Here is a 19,972-nt window from a genome sequence, read left to right on the forward strand (position 1 = left end):
CTTCTTGCAGTATAGATAAATAATCATGGATACTTTTAGCAAATTTTAGCAATCAAATTATAACTAATTGCCTTAAACTTACAAAAAATATTTAGGTAGTAAAAAAAGTAACAGTGCAAGCAAAGACTAAAGATCACATGAATGATACGAATTATAGGGTTATATATATGATTCAAACCTACTTTTAATAATCTGGATTTATTTGCAGCTTATTTATAAATTCCTACATACTGGACCCAATTACAAAATAAAAATACCTCTAAAGTGGAAATGGGTGCATTGTTATGGGTATTTTTTCTTTTGTTTAAAGATTTATTCTTAAAAGTCTAAATTTGTTTCCTTTCTGTAAATCTATATAAAGTTGAATAAATATTGGGGCAAAAAAAGATGTTTATGACATCATGTTTGGTGGGTTGGGTTAGATAAAATCAGAAGTGGTGCATAAAATAATCCATATTGGGGTGTCTTAAGACCAGTTTTTTTATGCGCAGTGCATGTTTTTCATGGCTAACCACCATAGGAGCAGTTAATATCCATTATCAGATAGTATTACACTATCAATATAATCTGCAGAAAAACATTTATACATGTTTTTCTGCAGATTTCAATTACATACCTTTTATTTATTTTTTTAAATAAACATGTACACCATAGTCGTAATACGTGGAGAATATTTGTACGGAAAATGAAGTATGAACAAAGGAAATGTTAGGGTGTAGGTATGAATACAGGTATAATATGGGTATGAACTGGATAAGGGGAGATGTGATTCATAGCTTTATTCCAAAGATATTTACACCACCTACGGAAGTGAGTGATGGTGTCCAACTTAACCATCATACAGCTGTAGTATATGTAGCAGGCTGGCACTGTAAGTACACCAATACATCCAAATGTTTAGCTGTACATCCCACCCAGATATGAACTACACTGTCTTGCATTGATTAATCAAAAGCACACACTTGAAGGGGCTGCTGTATCGCTATCAGAGCCCAGCTCTCACCTTTCTCTCTGCCTCTGTTCTACTTCAGCGAGGACAACAGGCTATCCCTGTCCTCCAAAGCCACATGCTCCAAATTTGCATATCAATTTACTTTTTAATATAATACTCTGTCACTTGAGACCCATTTGTCATTCCACTACCAAGCTTCCATCCATATATTATCGTCACTTGTACCCCTCCTCCATTTTGCCACTACTTTACATCCTGACTTGCTGCTCCTTATCTCTCTAAATTCTTTTCCTTTTTGGCAATGAAGTTGTTTTTTGCAAAAAGACACTGATTCTCCTTTTATTTTTGCTACAATTCTTTCCTCTTTATATCCTCTTTAAAGAAGCTCTCGCTGCTGCCCTTTTGCAGCTGTGCAGCTGTGCTTTCCTCCCATTTGTTCTAAAGAGTGGACATGAGTGGCTGGGTAAAAGAATGAGGAGAGGGAGGGAGATGGAAAAAGAGAGTGATGACAGGCATAACACACGGTAGGAGTTCGAGGCTGCATACCAACTAACAAGCAATCAGATGGAGGGAAGAGCGGGGGTGGGAGGGTTAGAGCTATAGGCATAGAAACTCCAAGGGTACCATAAGGGATGTAGACAGAAAGAAAGGCAAGGTAGTGTTTGTGTTGTAGCAACAAGAACAGCAAGAACAGGGTTTGAGAAGAAAAAACTTATACATAGCAAAAAAAAAAAGCAGAGATGTTAAATCTTATTAATAGGGAAGAGTGAGACTAAGAAGGATGTAGAAGTCAAATGCGAGCTGTGTAAATCAAGTACTAACAAGAACAGAGGGCAAGCAGAATGTAATCAGTACATAACTCAGCCCTGAATAGGTAGAGCAAAAAAAGAAGAAAAAAAAGTAAAGAAGAGCTGCTCTAATAGAAACCCACCAAAAACCTTTCTTTCTGTAATGCCCTGTTCTGAAAAAGTGTTTCTATTCTTCAAACTCATTCACATTATCTCAGCTTACAAACGCAAACTCACTGTATTTAGTGCTCATGTTAAACACCAAAAATGCATACTTGATGACTGTAACATGGAGAAGGAGCTTGTATTCAACCCTCCTGATTAAATTAGGCATGCAGTCACCTATTGCTATTTTTGCTAGTTAGTGGTTGCTCTTCCTCGGTCTTTAACTCTATCCATCTTAGTAATAGCTATGACCAGCTGCTCTGTCCCAAATTAATAAAAGATTTCTCAAAGCACCTTCTTCCACATGTTTGCATCGTCCTAAATATGGCTTTTGATACATCGCAAGGAAGACTTGGCATGATTCTTTCATCGGTGGCTTATTTTTCTTACTACTTTTCCATAACAACTAGATTTGAAGAGTCTCTACTTAAGGTGTCCAGTGTTACCAGTGGATTGTCAGTTAATTCTCGGATTAATGTTCTCCCGCCTCAACCTTTCAATGTGGAAGGACAGCCATATATTGTTTGGTTTGCAGCTGTGACATACACTTTCTTTTTTTGTTGTTTTGATTAAACAGAGCTGTATGAGATCTCCAAAGCTTTAACATAACACTGTTTTATCTTTTCCACAACTTTCTTCCTGACTGTCCGTTTTGTTCTATGGTCTTCATGATCTTGTTTAATTACCAGTATTCTGTGAGAAAACTCTGAAATCTTTCCATAACAGTTAAGGTAATACTGAGTTCAGGTTACACAGAAATGTTTGACTTCTGAAGGCAGCTTGTTGCACTGGACTTTTTTCGGGGGAACACAGTAAAGGGGGGTGAATATGAGCCATGCTTTTGTGTTTAAATTTAGAAACAAAAGGAAATACAAGCAAATACAATTATTTTTGCTTTACAAGTGCACTCTTCTTTCTATTAGACAGCATCCCATTAAAATATATAAAAGTTTGTAAAAGTAAAGCAATTACTTCTAAAGCAATATTGCTTGTGAAAATCACTGAATGTACAGCGCATTAGCCCACAGTGTTTCAAGAAACTGTGGAGCATAAAACCAGCCAGAGAACAAGCATTTAACATTACACTTTCATTAACTCTACCCTCGTAAAACAGCAACACTCAGTCCACTTAATCCTGCTTAAGATAACAGGAAGCTGCTGGATCCAGTCCCAGCAAGCACTACCCAGAAGTCATGGAAATATGCCGGGCAGTTAGCCAGTCCATCATAAGATGAGCACCAGATTAACTCAAAAATAACAATAAAGATTATTCAGTTATCTTGACATTGGCAAGAAGCACCAGCCCTGTGAGGTTAACCTTGTGAACATGTAGTGAAAAATGAAAGTTTGTTGCTCTTCACCAGGTCAGGTGATAGCTGCATGAGAGTTGAGCAATATTACCAGCTCCAAAAAATGTGGAAAAAGAAAAAGAAAAGACAAAACAACATAAGGGTTGAGATGTTTTATCTAAAAGGACGAAGAGTCTGCAGTGAACTGTGGACATAATATTATAAATACCATTGCTCTGTTAAAGGGCTGCTTTGTTCATCACATTGGATGAAAATCTTTTCTTTTTAGCTTGTATGCGAATCATCGTACGGAGTGAAGATCAAATACTCTATATAATACTGAATGTACCATCCCAATAATAATAGTAAAAAACATCAATAAAGCTGTGGTAATGATTGTGTTGTGCAAGAACAGGAACTGGTCAGTTGATGCAAAGATGCCTGAGGCTAAATTGTAGGGAAGGTGATCCGTTGTTCAATAGATAAAACAGAATGGATGAGATTAAAGCGTATCTGTGACCCATTCAAAGTAAAAACCTAAATGTAAATGATTATCTATGACCTGTTGACCATAGACTTTAACTTTACTTATCTCCAGCCTAATTTGTTAGACACAACACATCCAACTTTGACTTCTTGGCAAATCCTCTGAGAATCAAGACCGCAACTCTTCTGTTCTTCTTTTTAACTCCTTCTGTTCTCATATCCTCCTCTCCTTCCCTTTTTATTCCCACCTTTAAAATCATCTCCTCTCCTCTTCATTTCCTGTATTTCTACATTATTTTCCCCCTACTAATCAAAATAACTGGAAAAATGAAATCAGTAACTCATTAGTCACCCTTCCAGCATGACACAAAATACGGACACATCTACCTCTCTTGCTCCATCCATCTTGCCTGGCTCTCTCCCTCACACACACACACACATCCGCACTCACACCTACACCCTGCTGTGGGTATCTGCTCTCATCATTACTCATGAAAATGGTTATTTCATTTAATATCAAGCCATTGAATCAAAAAATAATTACAAGTGATGAAATCAATGGATTTAATTCATTCTCATTATTCCACAGCAAAAATTAAGCCTCTTTTCATCACCTGAAAAACAAAGTGCATTTGCTGCTTTGGTGCTAAGAGCCGATAGGGAAACCCGAGGAGCGTGAAAAATATAGGAATAAAAAAAAACAGACAAAAAGTCAAGTCGATGTAAGTAAGCGGATCAGAAGTGAGCTTCTCTGTCTCCACCACGGCAATGGTTCAGCACTTTCTGACCACAGTGTAAAAAGATTTACTCTGCTCAGCCTAATTATTAGGAAGGGGAAATGATTAGCTGGAGACTTATTACTAATAAATCTGTCCATGTTTCATTAACACCCTGTTTGGAAACATTTCATTTGGAAGCCGCTCATTAAAGAGAGTGGTAAAGCAAGGAAGGCAGAAGGAGAGGGTGAGGGGGTTGGGAAAAGAGCTATGCAGGGGTAATTGGTGTAATGTAGCAGAAGTTTTAACAACCTGGTTGAAAGGTCAAATGGTAGAAGGTAGAGAGAATAAAAGAGGAGCATGTGATCTGTGTCATTAATCGAATTGTGTCTTACGATTTGCTAACTGATCCATGCGTGGAAGTCCGTTTGAAACTAATTCTCCTAATGATACAGATGCTACAACACCCACACAACTCGATTAGGCCAAGTGACATGTCCGTCTGTGCATGTTGGTTTGTCTCTTTAAATGCATTAACAAGACGCAGACAAATTTCTCCTTCTGTCATGTTTACTGGACATTTGAACCATTTTTTTCCCCCCTTCAGCATCTGCTCATCTGCATAAAGTGTGTGTGGAGAAAAGTTCTGCACCTGCTATTATTGTGCTGTTCTCTAGCTACTTCCCAGGCATTCTGCAGACAAAGCTGTATTTAGCTACACCCTGCAGCTTAGTCGCATTAATTGAAAACACCATCGTTCAAGTCGGCACACACAAAATCTGGCTAATGACATTACACGCACCTTGCCATCATTAAGTAAAAGCGCACACACATACCACTAAACACTGGCCTGTTTTATTTTCAATCCGTAAACATGGGATCTTTTTGCTGCCAAGTCATTATTAGTTCTATTATGAGGCAAACACAGCGACACCACCCAAAGAGAACAAAATATATCGGCTGATTTTTACCTTTACCTCCTAATGCGTCTTTCTCGCTCTTCTTAGAGGCATGTTTTCATTAGACAGCTTCCCTTTCTTTTCCCTCCCTTTCCACGATGTATCCTGACATTTTTAAGAATAACCCTGGGCTGCACGGCAGCTGCTGCTGAGGTAAAAGAGCTTAAACAAACAAGCTTGGAAACAACACTTGTTAATGTGTTAAGAAGCTACTGCAGTTCACGCTGTCTATTAGAGAGACAGAAGTCTGACATTAAAAGGAGCTGCTTTTTTTTCTCTTCTATTGTGAAACAAATATGTCTGTGTTGTAGATATATATTTACATAATAAATACAGTGCCTTGTAACCACAGCTTTTAATGTATTTTATTAGGATTTTCTGTAATAGAGCAAGGCAACAGCTATGAAGGCACATTCCACATTAGTTTTAAAAAATCTAACTACAAAAATTGGGGAAATGATCAAAGGTTTTAAATATCAAGTTAGATAAAACTAAATGCCTTAATAGTGCTGTTGGTTCTCCTGAAAGTTGAAGTTGTAAAGTTTAAGGTTTTGCCTAACCAGTCTGATTTAATTCTGCACCAGTGAGGATTAAAATATCTCTATTAGGATCCTGACTTTGTAACTATGATGCTCTAAAATAAAATCCAGTGCAATCAGTTGCATTCAAAAGACACCAAATCCATAAAAGCAAAGCTTTGCATCATGTGCAGAGAGCTTAATACAAATGCAAAGATTTTATTTGACAGAAAAAAAAAAAAGAAAAAAAAAAATCAATGCCTTTGGTTCCATTTCACTATTTTGTGCTAGGTTGCTCTGATGTGTCACATAAAATCCAATTTTAATACATTAGAGAAAACTTGTGGAAAAGTTCAAGGAGGTAGAATTTGATTTTAAATGTTTTTAAATTTAGCTAGTAAATACAGTGCCAGTCTGAAAAAAATATAAATAAAAAAGTCTGACGATATCATTTGGAGCAATTAACTTTGATAGCTTTCATCCCCTGCAGAATCATTAGCAGTTCGACCTAAATATATCATTCAGTAAAACCTGGCTTGAAGGAAGTAGATAAAATATTTTTAAAAATGTGCCTTGACAAAGAAAGAACAAATTTATGCCGACTTGTCTCCAAAACTCCCACATTGAAAAGATGCAGACAGAAAAAAACATAGGAATCTGGCTTTTAACCGAAGCCTGCAGCAGCTAAGAAAAGGAGATGTTTGAGCAGCCGTAGGATCATTAGAGTCTAAACAAAACTAGGGCCCAAACCTGGACTCAAACACACACAGTTGCAGATGCTGGGAGGCAGGAGCTGTAACATGTTTAACAGGGAGTGGGAGATAGTAAAGACCGAAGGGGGGTATGCTTTCTGAGAGAAAGGCCATCTGGTGAATCCATGGCAGTGCCAATTTTTTTAGTAGCTCCTTATCGTTTGCACCTGCCAGCCTGCCAAGGGAACCTCAGGAGGACAAATACGCAAAACTTCACATACAAGACATGCTTGCGAATGTAAGCTCGCTGGGCTGAGCAATAATGGCATTCACACAGCAATAAATGGTGTGATCTGTCAGCAGCGTGCTGTTTCTGAGTAGCTTTGGGTGTTTTTTCATGTTTTCCCTCCCGCTGTAAGAATAGCATAACAGCGTTTTATTAAATGAGAACAGGAGAGAACAGAATCGCCTGCAAATCAGCTTGTTTATGAGGCGTAGTTGTTCGCTTTCCCTGCCAGCGAAAAGGTTGCAAAAATGCAGTGTCTAAATGCGAACGATTGGATAGGTGTAGTACATAGGAGCTCATGAAATTATGATATTGAAGAAAACGAATCTATATCAGAAATTCAATTTAAAAAGACAGACTCAAGCTTTGCATAGATTATTTTCAGAGTAAAATATCGTAGTTTCTCTTTCTGCAAACTTTGATTATTATGTCTTCCAGCAAAATTTGAAGTGAAAAAATATGTCCATGTAGGCTATATAGTATTTTCCCTTTTTTTTTTGATCAAGGCTCCCTTTGCATGAATTGCTGCATAAAGGCAGTTTGGCTCATTATCATGAATCTCCTGAAATATTCCATCAATATATACAGGACTCCCTCAAACACCTTAGATGCTGAGCTTCACCCCCTTTTCTTCCTAGACTCGGGACTAGGATTTCATAAATAAATAAATAAATAAAATCTCAATTTAGCCAAACTAAAAGAAGGAGGAGTCAAGTCACTTTGCCATGTAAGACACTTTTTACATTGTTGCTGCTTTAGAAGTCAGTGAATCAAGTTGCACAATAGCTTATGTCCTGACATGCCTTTCTGTAGTGGCTCTTTAAGCTCTGAAACCAGCTACAGTCAATGGACTTCAAATATCTCCAAATCCCAAAAAATGAAGCTTAGCTTCACATAATTTTAATAGTCTGTCTTATTATTTGGACAACCTGAGCACCATATTTTTTTTTATTTATTCCACTTACGGTAACTTTCAAATCAAATGCTGGATACTAATTTCTTTGAACAGGGCCTATTTTATGACACACTTTTAATAGTTTACCCTACTTTTCAATTGCTTTTGCCGAACAACTGTAAAGGGAGCCATGTTTTTTCATAATTGTATTGTGCATACCATAACATATTTAAAATTCTTGTTATATTATAATTTAACTGCTTGTGTAATAATTATATAAAACAAGAAAACTGATTGTGTGGTCATTATAAGGTAGAAACTATAAACATCAAAACTGACAGACATTATGGAGGACCAGCTCTATCATATTTAAAATAAATACAGAAATAAATGTTCAATAAATAAATAAGCATACAATTAATTGCCCCCAAAATACAATAAACAAATAAATGAAGGTAGAGCTTAAATTATACAGTGAGAAATTAATGTATATATCTTTTAATTAGCATATTTATTTAGTCTCTGACTAACTGTATAATTTCATTTCTACCTGCATTTACTTGTTAATTGTATTTTTTGGGGGGAATTAATTGTATGCTTATTTATTTATAGAGCATTTATTTATGTCTTTATTTATTTTTTTCAATATGGTAGAGCTGGTCCTCCATGAGAAATACAATAATAAATAATAAAAAAACACTTGCAAATAAAATTTTGTCTTAGTATGTAAATGTAATCACTGGAATGAATTTACATTTTAATGACAGACTCTTTTTTTGATGCACTGTATCGTTCGGTTCAAAAACTTTAAAAGAACAAAAAGCCTCTGCACTTTTATTCAGTTTAATGATTTTTTAAACAGCTGACATTTTGGCAGAGACAAGCCTTACAAACGCCTGGTGGAAAAATCAATTAAAACCTGGCTGCCTCTCCATGTCAATTTTAGCCCAATCATTGTTCATATTAAGCCGGCCACATTAAATACTTTTGATTGTCGATACATTCATCCAAATGTAAATTTCAAGGAAAGAACAGGAAATTAAAGCTGGAGTGTCAGAACAAAAAAAGAATGGGAAAAAATGTCAGGGGGGGTAAAATGGGAGAGAATTTGAATGACACATGAGAGAAAAGAGATGAAAAAGGGGAGGAATAGACAACAGAAGAGGAGATTAGTTTTTGATTTCTTCCCCAATTCCTCACCAGCTTCAAGGATGACAGTCCTATTGCGCCTAACAGCGCAATCGCCCACCCATCATCTCCCCTTACCCTTTTCTCCTCCTGTTTCAAACACTCTCGCAATCTGCCTTTTCATCTTCTCCTCCTTGCACCTCTGCTTTCTTTCCCCTAGCTATTCGCTTTCCTCCATCAATTTCCTTCAGGCCTGTACTTCCTTCTCTCTATCTTTCACATCATCTGAAAATGTGGCTCTCCAGCGGCACCATTACGCCTCAGATGTACCTCTCCCTCCCCCTTGGATGCAATCCGTCAATCCTAGTACCTTTTTTAATATGTTTATTCTCCACTTGTGTCTCTCCCTTCCTCTTGGTTCTGTCCATCCTGCCAAATTTCTTTACCCCAGAACCTCCTGAAACACACACACACACACACACACGGACAAACACACGCTTGTCGGCTCTCTTGAGATTCGGCTTTGATCTTTATTCTCTGGTCACAAACGAGGCACACGCTCCCACCTGTGAGCACACATATTTCGACAGATGCACTTTCATAGAAAGCAGCCATCATCGTTCCTTCCTCCTGTGCATCCAAACCTCTTGCCTGATGGAAGATAGAAAACGAGAGAGAGGAGGAGGTGGAGGAGAGGAAGACCCAAAATTGATGATACTGCATCGACCTCTCCGTAAAACCTAGTTAACACCTCGGCAGCCTGTGAAATCTGATTAGATGAGTGTGAGTTTGTGTTTGTGTCATCACATGTGTTCATAACGTGAAATGTTTCACAGGTTTTTTTTTTTTTTTTTGGAGGGGGGGTCAGACCTATAATCCATGTCTGATTAAAAACATGTTGATGGTTTCCCGTCCGCATGCCCTAAGTGCTGTGTGTGTACACGTGTGTGTTCAACAGCACCTAGAACAGTCTCTGCTGATTACATCCCTTCAAGTCAATAGTGAATAGAGCACTCAGCCTGATAAGCAATCACATGAATCAATACTAATCTTTTTAGCGTGTGTACATAAGTATGTGCATGTTTGCCCGTGTGTTGTTCCTGAAATGTGGGTAATCTAGTTCGAAGTCATGGAGAATAAACATTTGGTTACAGCTGCTGTGGGAACTGGTCTTCTCTGCTCCGTTTCTTCCTCTCCAAAGAGCCTTTCACCTAACACCTGATGCTTTCATCTTGTCACCTCTTAGCAATCAGGGCCCTTTTTATCCTCCCTCTCATCCATTTCTCCTCTTTGGCATTGAAGCCAAGCATTAACAAATCGTCTAACCTTCAAAGTGAGTGACCAAAAAGCGCCCGTGTTCGTAACATCAGCGTAACTCAACCTTTAATCAGACTTTTTGTAAATGTCAGAGATGGACGCGTTCCCTTTTCACACCCACGCGTAATTCTCTTCGCAGACAGACGGAGAGAGATATGAGGAGAGACCAGATTATAAATAGATAAATGTGCTTTCATATTAGCAGACATGGTTGCTCTTGGCAGTAAAAGTTGCACTCAAAGGTCAGCGAGTTTTAGAGCATTGCAAACAAAAAGTGATTTTCAATAAGTAGATTTTCTCTTTAAATCTAGTTCATTAGATTTCTATGTTTCAGACCAATGAACAATACTACAATGTAATGGGTTTGGAGCAAAAAGTTTGCAGTTTGGGTATTTAAGCTCTTTACATAACACAATTAAAGCTGCTATGTCTTCAACAAAAACAAAATACTACAGCATGATACTGCCAACACCATGTTGAACTGTGGGTAAGGTTTGTTCATCCTGAACAAACCTTACCCACTATCAAAGTTCTATCAAAGTTCTCGACCATAAAGAAAAAAAAAAGTTTTTCTATTCTGGGCTTATCTGACCAACATTTCTATCATGTTTGCTGTTCTCCTTTAAAGGATTGTAGCAAATAGTAGATACTATGAAGGTGTTTTTCTTCAGTATAGACACAAACAAACATGACTAATACCTGTACTTTAAACACAATGCTTAGTCTTTTCATTTAGTCTTTTCATTTTCAGATGTCAGATTGAACGGAACTCTCAGAGATAATCAAAGCCTGGCATTGTGTTGTGTCACATTCTAACCCTGCTTCAGACTTCCCTCCCTTGCTTTATCCCTCTCCTATTTGGCACCTCAGTCTTCATAAAAGTGACTGACAGCATCATAATACATAAATGCTTATAATGGAGTGAAACAAAATAATGCTAAACAAAATTCTTAACACAAGGACTTAATACTAAGGTGTAGGCTCACCTCCGGACAAAATGAAAGAACTCAAATATACACTAAATATCCCAGTCAAAGTTTAGAGCCAAATTAACTTGCAAATCTGTGGTAAGATGAAAGGTGTTTTTGCAAAGAAATGGAAGGCAAAAGACACACCCACACACACACAAAGTTCTTACTATTACAATAAAAGTCGGATCTAAAATGTATTGATTCAGGGAGGCGAAATACAAAACCAGCCAATTCATACAATTCATATTTATGGTTGAAAAAGATGAATTTCCAGTTTTTCAATCTTACACGTACCTAATTTGTGTTGAACTTTCATATAAAATACTCTGTCAAGTTCTCTAGATGAAAACTGTACTTTATTTAGTGTTAGTGTGAGTGCTGCCCTCACCGTCCGCTAACGACGAAGCAGGTCACCAAGAAGATGAGGAGAACGATCCCTCCTGCAATGGACACAACCAAAATAGTAGACTGGTTTGGGTCCCCAATGGCCAGGACGTCTGCAAAGCCAGAACAAAACAAAGCCAATGTTATAAAAGTTTATTAAAGTAAACCTCAGTGAGAATGGAACGAAGCCCAGGGCATTTTCTGCAGGAGCTAAGGTGAGATTAAGGCAGGCTGGGAGTAAAAAGACAGAAAATGATACCGCGAACGTGGCGAAGGAAAGATGGAGAGAGCATGAAAAATGATAGCATTAGAAAAGACATAAAAGATAGAGGCTGTAGGGAGGGAGGGAGCACAAGGCACAAGAGAGAAAAGGGAGGTGGATGGAATAGTAAGTAAGGCCAATGATGAAAAGCTTTCTCCCTCTTGGTATCGCCTGTGAGGCTACAAGAGGAGACGTGAAAGCAATTCCCATTCAGCTGCGCTGTCCAAATGGATATGTTAACATTGCACATAACAAGGCTACTGCTGAGAAGTTTCTGCGAAGACGCATTGATTTTTACGCCAAGCCAATCGAGCCATTACTCAAAACAAATACCCCCGTTTATCTGGCTTAGCTAAGCATGAGCGGATATCCACGTCTTTCTGTAATTATGTGAGAGTGTTGCATGCAGCAAATAAGCTTATTAATCGGTGGGCATCTTGAGAAGTCATAATAATCCAGGCATTGATCTCTTGTTAGAGATGGAGGCTCACACAAGCACATCATTCTTTAACGATCAAAACAACAGATCTAATTAGATAAACTTCACCTGATTGGTACAAAATCCTCCATTCTTGCATTTTGCAATGTCTGACTTTGATGAGAACCTGTTGTGTAAGGAGCTAATCAACCACAGAGACTCACGCAGCATGTTGAGGCATCAAATTACTTATATTTGTTGCGGCACAGGAGCAGAAATAAAGCTCTGAAATGCATTTATTGACAGCTGAATGATTTATAGGCTAATGCATGCCTTTTCTGTGCAGCACAGTCAATGTACTTTGCAGCGCTACACATTTACTGATTCACTTCACTCTCCCTGCCTGTCTGAAATCAATGATCACTTTGAAAGGAACATTAAAGGGAATGAAAAAAAATTCCAAGAGCACACGATGAAGCAATATTAAAGGTGGTGAAATGGATATGTGACAGAGAGTTTGAAAACTATATCATAGAAGATTGGCATGTTATGCAAGAGCTCTGTATGAGTCTTCTTTAGTCTGAAATATGTGTGCTTGTATTTCACAATAAAGGCCCTCTGAACTACTTCTGACTTTGGCTGGACAAAACCTTTTTCATTTATTAAATTTTGTTGTAAAAGTCTGTTTTAAATTTTCTTATTTCAATCTGCATACTTTGTCCTTTCTTGCCAGACTGGTTTGTCTTTTCTTTTACCTAAAAAGTATTTCAGACAGTGGTTTAGAAAACTGTCAACAACATGGAGCTGCTTAGGCATGTCTGCCTAACAGCAGGGCTTGGATAAAAGCACTAAACTTTAAAGCAGTAAACTTTTTTAATTCATCAAACTTTGAACTTTGGCAAGGATGGGTTGTATCTAATCCTGATCATTGTGGAAGCATGTAGGTATAAAGATCTTGTGGCTTAATATTAAAACATCATATCTGACATAACCGAAATCACCGCCAACCAACGGGTGCCATAAAGTGAATCAATATCCGTCAGGACTTTGATTGGTAAATCCAATGCAAGCCATCGGGGTGTGCCAGACATTAAGGCTTTAAAATACCATATGTATCTTATTTTCATCATTGTCTGACATTAGATCAGGTCCAACTTTTTTCAAATTTACCCAAATTATTTCTTTACCAAAATATAGTATAATAAATTAATAAGAATAAATGTTTACATAGACTAAGATTACTGTCTTTAAAAAACAATTGCGATGGACCAGATGATGATGTCATGCCTTGGTCAGCTCCTAATGAGCAAGTTCATAACATCTGAGTAACTCAGAGGAACATCTGGGGATAAAAAGCAACAGGCAAAAATGCAAGAACTCAGGAAAGACATCAAAAAGGGTATGGCAGCCCTCTAGGAGTAATACATCCGTCTGAGGATGTGTGCATTCTTATGTTTATTAACATAGAAATGTTTATTAACATCTGATTAACAATGATTTAGTATGATCTAGTGAACTGTAAAGTGCCTTGAGATGACATGTGTTGTGAATTGGCGCTATATAAATAAACTGAATTAAATTATCAATTATGTCATTCAAGTATTTCAGTAAAAAAAAACGGTTTATAGAAAACAAAATAATTTCTTTTACAGTGGCTACCACATTTGTAGGCAAAATCCGTAAAATCTGTAGTTGATTTCTAAAAGCTTTACTGAATTTAACTCTTCTTTTGGCCTTATCATCCCCTTTTTTGGGTGTGGGGCTTGTTTTTTTTTTTATACTATTATGGAATCTGTATGAACTAGAAAGATGCCTATTTAGATACAATTCCAAGATGAATGTTTTTTTTTTTTTTTACCTTCATGGCTGGTTTCCAGTTCAATCTCGCCCCCATAAGTTCCGTATCCCCCATCAGTTCGAGCCCTGACTCTGAAGACGTAGGTGGTACCAGGTTTCAGCCCGTCCACTGTCATCATGTTTGATCGAGTCTTCAGAACTGTGTAGTTCTGTTCCCGCTGGTTCTAACGAGGAGCATTAAGGAGATAAAATAAACACTCAAAGCAAGGGAGACATAAAAAGCTATTAAAAAAATTCAGCTGGAGATCTGAGCTGTGGAAGTAAGGGAGACAGGGCATCCATCCATCCATCCATCCATCCATCCATCCATCCATCCATCCATCCATCCATCCATCCATCCATCCATCCATCCATCCATCTCCAGCTGTCAGGTTGCCAGTCCATCGCAGGGCAACACAGAGACAAACAGGACAAACAACCACTCACGCACACACTCACACCTAAGGAGAATTTAGAGAAACCAAACAGTCATGTTTTTGGACTGTGGGAGGAAGCCGGAGTACCCGGAGAGAACCCATGCATGCTCAGGAAGAACATGCAAACTCCATTCAGAAAGACGGGAATTGCAGTACTACCCACTGCGCCATTGATTAAGCCACTGATAAGCCAGATTTTTTTTGGTGCATCTCTCTGTAATTGATGTCCTTGGCACAGTGGGATAAGGGAGGTAATATACTGTAGCTAAAGTTGCATGGGTGTGTTGAGGCAAGGCCTAATACTGAGATAAAAAAAATCTATCTAATGAGATTATTGAAAACTCAAGACATAGTTATCAAGTCTTTATGTCTTTCTTTTTTTTATATTATCTCATTTCCATGCTAACATAATGAGGTTTGAAGTTAATGAAAGTAGATATATAATTTCTTTAAAATAAAACTATTAATCTATAGATCGATGGAAACATCTCTATAAAATATTGTCCATGTTTCTGTTGCATTTCTATGGCATTAAGAGGACTACCAGCACTTTTTTTGCACCTAAAGCCCAGCTTTAAGGTAATGCACACCTTTAAATTGTTACATTTAGAAGTCTCCAGGAATCTAATTTAATCCTTATGACGTTTTTATTTGCACCACAATGGACCATTTGGTCACATTTGTATCTGAGCATTAGCCAAGTCCCAAATCCTATCTTCTCGGAACTCTGGGGCAATGTGCGGTTACTAAACCTGTTCCACTTTGGTTCTTGATTACCTTTTAGGTGTGTGTATGCACACTTTGATAACTGCGTGTGTAGAATGATGAATAGAGAACAAGTCTGTCTGCCAGTGAGCTGATTCCCTGCAGAAATGCTGATACTTCACTTAATGAAAGACACTCTACAATACGGATTAACAGTATTTTACCATTAACACATGCCAGTACACACACCAAGATCTAATTTCATCACCTTGGCTGTGTTTTACAAGGTTTGTTGAACAGATGTGTAGTTAATTAGTTTGAAGTGAGGAAAAAAGGCAGAGGAACCAGAGAGATAGCAACATGTTTGTGATGAAAAAGTCATTAGAGTCGTAGCCTTAGGCTAAACCCATATCCTGCCAATATGTAGGAGGATAGCAAGAAAACAGGGATTCTTAATTAAATCTGAAAAAAGGGCTGCTGCAGTAATTTTCAAATGTGACCTCATAGACATAATTTTTTTTATGCATTTATGAACATGAGACATAAATAATTACATATATCAGGCATCTCTTTAATGGACATTTATCATCAACCCTTCTCACTAGTTGTGGGTTACTTACTTGTACCAAGGTATAAAAAAATGTTTACAGGGTTATGGAATCATGTTAGATATGATTTTCACAGTAAGAACACCTTCTAATGGGATGCCACAGAAAGTGCTAAATTAACAGATTTCTTTGGCTGTTTTGAGGGAGCAACAAAGCAATGATGAACCTATCATGTGTTGATTCACCACTTTTATTTGGTGGAAAAAACATTTTATACAAAAAAATTTACAAAAACTTTTAACCATAACAACAGACTCCCAACATTTTGTCTCTAATAGCAGAGAAGATAGATTGTCAGTGTCTCTCTCACCTTCTCATAGTAGATGACCTCATACTCCACAATCGCTCCATTAGGTCTCTCCGGACCCTGCCAGGCCAAAGTTACGCTGTCCTTACTTCGCCTTTCTTTTAACACTACACTCACTAAAATGAAAAAGAAACATGATCAACAGCATGGAAGAGGATACATCAAATTGATTTTTTTAAAGAAAATAAAGTACTAAGAAAGTGGACAGTTTAGATAAAGAAAACTTTGCACATTTCACTGTGTTATGCATTAAGTCTACAAGGAAATAATGTATATATTTTATGAAGCATACATTTGTACGTCTCATTGGAACACTGTGTGTTCTGCCCTTGTTCTTCAATGCAAAAATCACAAAAACTGTGACTTCCTGTGCAGTGTTTCCACACTGGGACACCTGCTCTTGTGGGATGATGATGTGGGTTTACTCGTCCGCGACTGTATTTGTGTAGATGTGTGAAACTCAGGCTCATAGCTGTGAAAAGCATGTGGAGAACGTAATGTGGTTTACAACCTCCTACACCCCTTTTCACTTTCCACTACACACACGTCCACACGTGTCATAAGCGTCCTATTACTCATCAACACCTTCTCATGTACACCTATCTCTTACAAGAATCTTAGTGGCAGATGCACATTCTATTATAAGTACACGTGTGAGCAGAGATGCTGGAGTGCCAGTCTATCATATCAGTGTACTTCCCCACTGCTAAAAAATCTGGGCTTGTCATAAAGATGCAACTATGGTAATGTGTTTTTTTTAAAAACATCAAACTCCTTAAAGTGCTTAGCATTTTGTCACTTTGCAACCACAAATGTCAGTGAACCTTTATGGGATTCATTTAGCTACACTGATAAAAAAGTAGTGCAGAATTGTAAACAGAAAATGTTACCTGGTTTTAGGTTTTTATATCAAGATCTAGAAAGTCAGACTTGTATTTGTCTCAGTTCCCTGATAAAGGCCAGATTTGTTGAAAGGACATAGTTGTCCAGTTTTGGCTCTATGCAGCTGCTCAATGTCATGATTCTGCACCTTTTGGTTCTGTTTAAGTTTTCTATTTGAGTTTTCAGTTACACTTTGATTCATGTCTTTCTGTGTTTTCTAATTTATTGGTTTCATTTCCATTATGTCATTCTATTTGCTGGCTGGATGTAAGTAAGTACGTATTTATTGCTTACTCACTCTCGCCCGCCCGCGTCAATCAACCTCCCCCCACATACATCCCAGATACATCCGTCCACACACACCCCCAACCAATCAATTAATCAATCCATCATCAATCAGGGATGCACTCCATTACTTTGTTTTCCCCTTTTTTCTGGTTCCTGTGTTTCTTGATCAATTATTTCTGGATTCATGCTTCCATTGCCACAACTTATTAAATTAGCAAGAAACCACCTCAACTTCCGTCTTCACTTGGGTCTTCTAAAAACCTCAAGAGCACTCAAGAGCAATTACAGAAACTTAGCTGCAGTTCTAAATTATTATTCCATTTAAAATTTAGGTAGATTCTGAAATCAAAATCTATAAACTCTTTTGTAAGGCACTGTAAAGTCTCTCGTAAAAAGTTAAACATTTTTGCTCAGGCAATATCACTGGAATACTGCAAAATCTAGTTTTTATTAAAGGTGTTTCTACAGTCTTTATCAGGCCATTTTTTTAAAATGAAGACACAATTTAGTCAGTGAACAAGTTTGTTCTCACCTGTCTGCGATGTCGTAACATTTATCACCACCGTACCCCTGGGGGTTGGACTCAGGTCTGACACGCCGTTCTGGCTCTCAACAGTAAAACTGTAGTTAGAATCTGGTTGCAGGTCGGTGATCATAACGCTGGCTGTCAAGAGTCCAAACTGTCTTGGGACAAAATGGACGCTGCTCCCACATGGTGCGCACTTTTTACCATCACCTGAGCACTTCCTGCAGTGGAGGCTGTAGGTAATGTCTCCTCTGCCCCCTGTGTCGTGGGGCGGCGACCATTCCAACGAGACACAGGTCTCATTCACGGTGGATATGGGGTTTTCTGGAGCAGATGGAGGACCTGATGAAAGAGAAGGGAGGACATAGGTTTCTTTATGTGGAAAAAAGCATTGCGTTTGAAATTGGAAAACAAAAAATGTTAAACCTTGTGGGAAATTTGAGTTTTTCTCTGTGGATAAAGAAATTAATTTTCTTCCCTCTTATCCTATATGCCAGCTGATTTGTTATTCCCCATCACATTATTTTTTAGCTATTCAGACTATTCAAAAACGGAATTTTCAAATCAACACATTAGAATAGCCTAAAGTGAATTCCAATAACAGCACCACCAACAGACACTGTTTATGATATGTGATGTAGCCTCCAGCCTTTGGCCTTAAGCAGATATAAGCAGTAAGCTACAGAGATACTGAAAGCTCATTCCCTCTGCAACACCAGTTCAAATAGCAACATGTTGGAAAATTTCATTTCCTTCATTTTGAAGAAGAGTGTTTATCTTCTACAGAGTAAATGTTGCCCTTTACTGCTGAAAAATGAGCTAAAAAAACAGCCTCCTCATCTACTATCTAGGCTGCAGTGTATCCACTACTAAGTCATACAAAGTTACAAGAATCAGATGCTGTTGCTTACTGTAGGTACAGCTACTTTAGGCTTATATTACTACATTAAATTCATGTCATGAGTTCTCATTATTCCCCTATCAATACATAACTGCAATGTTATCATGTCTGCTAGTACAGAGTCTATTAATAGAATAAACATATACCTTACTTGAATGGTTTACCATCTTGTGTTTTCCATGCAGGACTGAGGAAAGTCATGGATTACTCCATAAATTTTCATCAACAATCTGATCGGCTGCAGTATTTTAAAGAGAAACTACAGAAATGCTTCAGTTCTATTTAATAAAAAACAATGGTTCTTACTGTGGCATTTTATTCTCCACTGTATTAATGTGCTCAAATAAGGAAGCATCAGGACCAGAGTATTTGGCATCCATTAAAGGTGCATTTACTTTTAAGTCATTTTCACCAGGGAGGCCAATGCTCCTGGAGATTCCAATATAAGCATGCAAAGCAGAGAGTGAAAAATAGCTGTCTCAGGTAGGGATATAACACTACACTAAAAGCCCTGTTTACTATTGTAATGTGTACTCTTTCTAGGCGGTGGATGAAAGAAGAGTAAAAAAATTCTTACATTTTCTAAAAAAGGGATTCAATTGTATCTTCTAGCACTTCAAAAAGTGCAAAGCATTAAACCAATGAGGAATGTTTTTAAATTACAAAACAACAAAACTCCTTGAAAATGATCCCAACTCTGCTTTAGTAACCATTGGAAGAAAAACTTATTTTGGCTACATTCACACTGCAGGCTTTGATGCTCAATTCCAATTTTTTTGTGAAATCCGTTTTTCTCTTGCATTGCCGTTCAAATTTCCAAATATATGCGACATGTATGTGATCTCCTGTGTGAACTGCAGTCATACAACGCAAATGTCCCGCATGCGCAGTACAGGACACAATGACGTCACAGGCCAGAGTGCTCTATGTTTACGGAAGTAAACATTGACAGTAGTGCCAGCGCGCATCTAGCGGTCTTATCCAACCATAAAAACTCAATCTTTTCAATATGGTTAAAAAATAAATACTGCTCTTCGCATCATCATCTGCCATGGTTGTTTTTCTTGCTGCTTCTTCATAGCAAGACACAGAATAGTGACCTTTGTCGGGTATTAATGACGTTCAGGTCAGAATCCGACCTGGCCGTTCAGACACAGGTCGCATTTGGAAAGATCAGATTCGTATCTGATTCAAAACCACATAGCCATGTGGCCTGGGTTGGGTTGGAAAAAATCGGATCTGTGTTGTTCAGACAG

The 19,972-nt window shown here is 37.8% G+C and overlaps 1 protein-coding gene across 2 annotated transcripts in view; it reads right to left on the reverse strand.

The window, feature by feature from the left end:
• LOC107091872 (ephrin type-A receptor 3-like) overlaps positions 1–19,972 on the reverse strand; it is a 120,317-nt gene that overhangs the window by 35,150 nt on the left and 65,195 nt on the right. For both annotated transcript variants that reach the window (XM_015386053.1, XM_015386052.1), the window contains exons 7-10: positions 17,822–18,157; positions 16,123–16,235; positions 14,085–14,247; positions 11,551–11,659 (exon numbers count right to left, since the gene is read on the reverse strand). In XM_015386053.1, coding sequence (XP_015241539.1) covers positions 11,551–11,659; positions 14,085–14,247; positions 16,123–16,235; positions 17,822–18,157 — 721 coding nt within the window. The remainder of the gene's footprint in view (positions 1–11,550; positions 11,660–14,084; positions 14,248–16,122; positions 16,236–17,821; positions 18,158–19,972) is intronic.

Source organism: Cyprinodon variegatus, unplaced genomic scaffold, assembly GCF_000732505.1.
Source record: "Cyprinodon variegatus isolate N-32 unplaced genomic scaffold, C_variegatus-1.0 Scaffold355, whole genome shotgun sequence".
In the NCBI taxonomy this organism is placed as follows: Eukaryota; Metazoa; Chordata; class Actinopteri; order Cyprinodontiformes; family Cyprinodontidae; genus Cyprinodon; species Cyprinodon variegatus.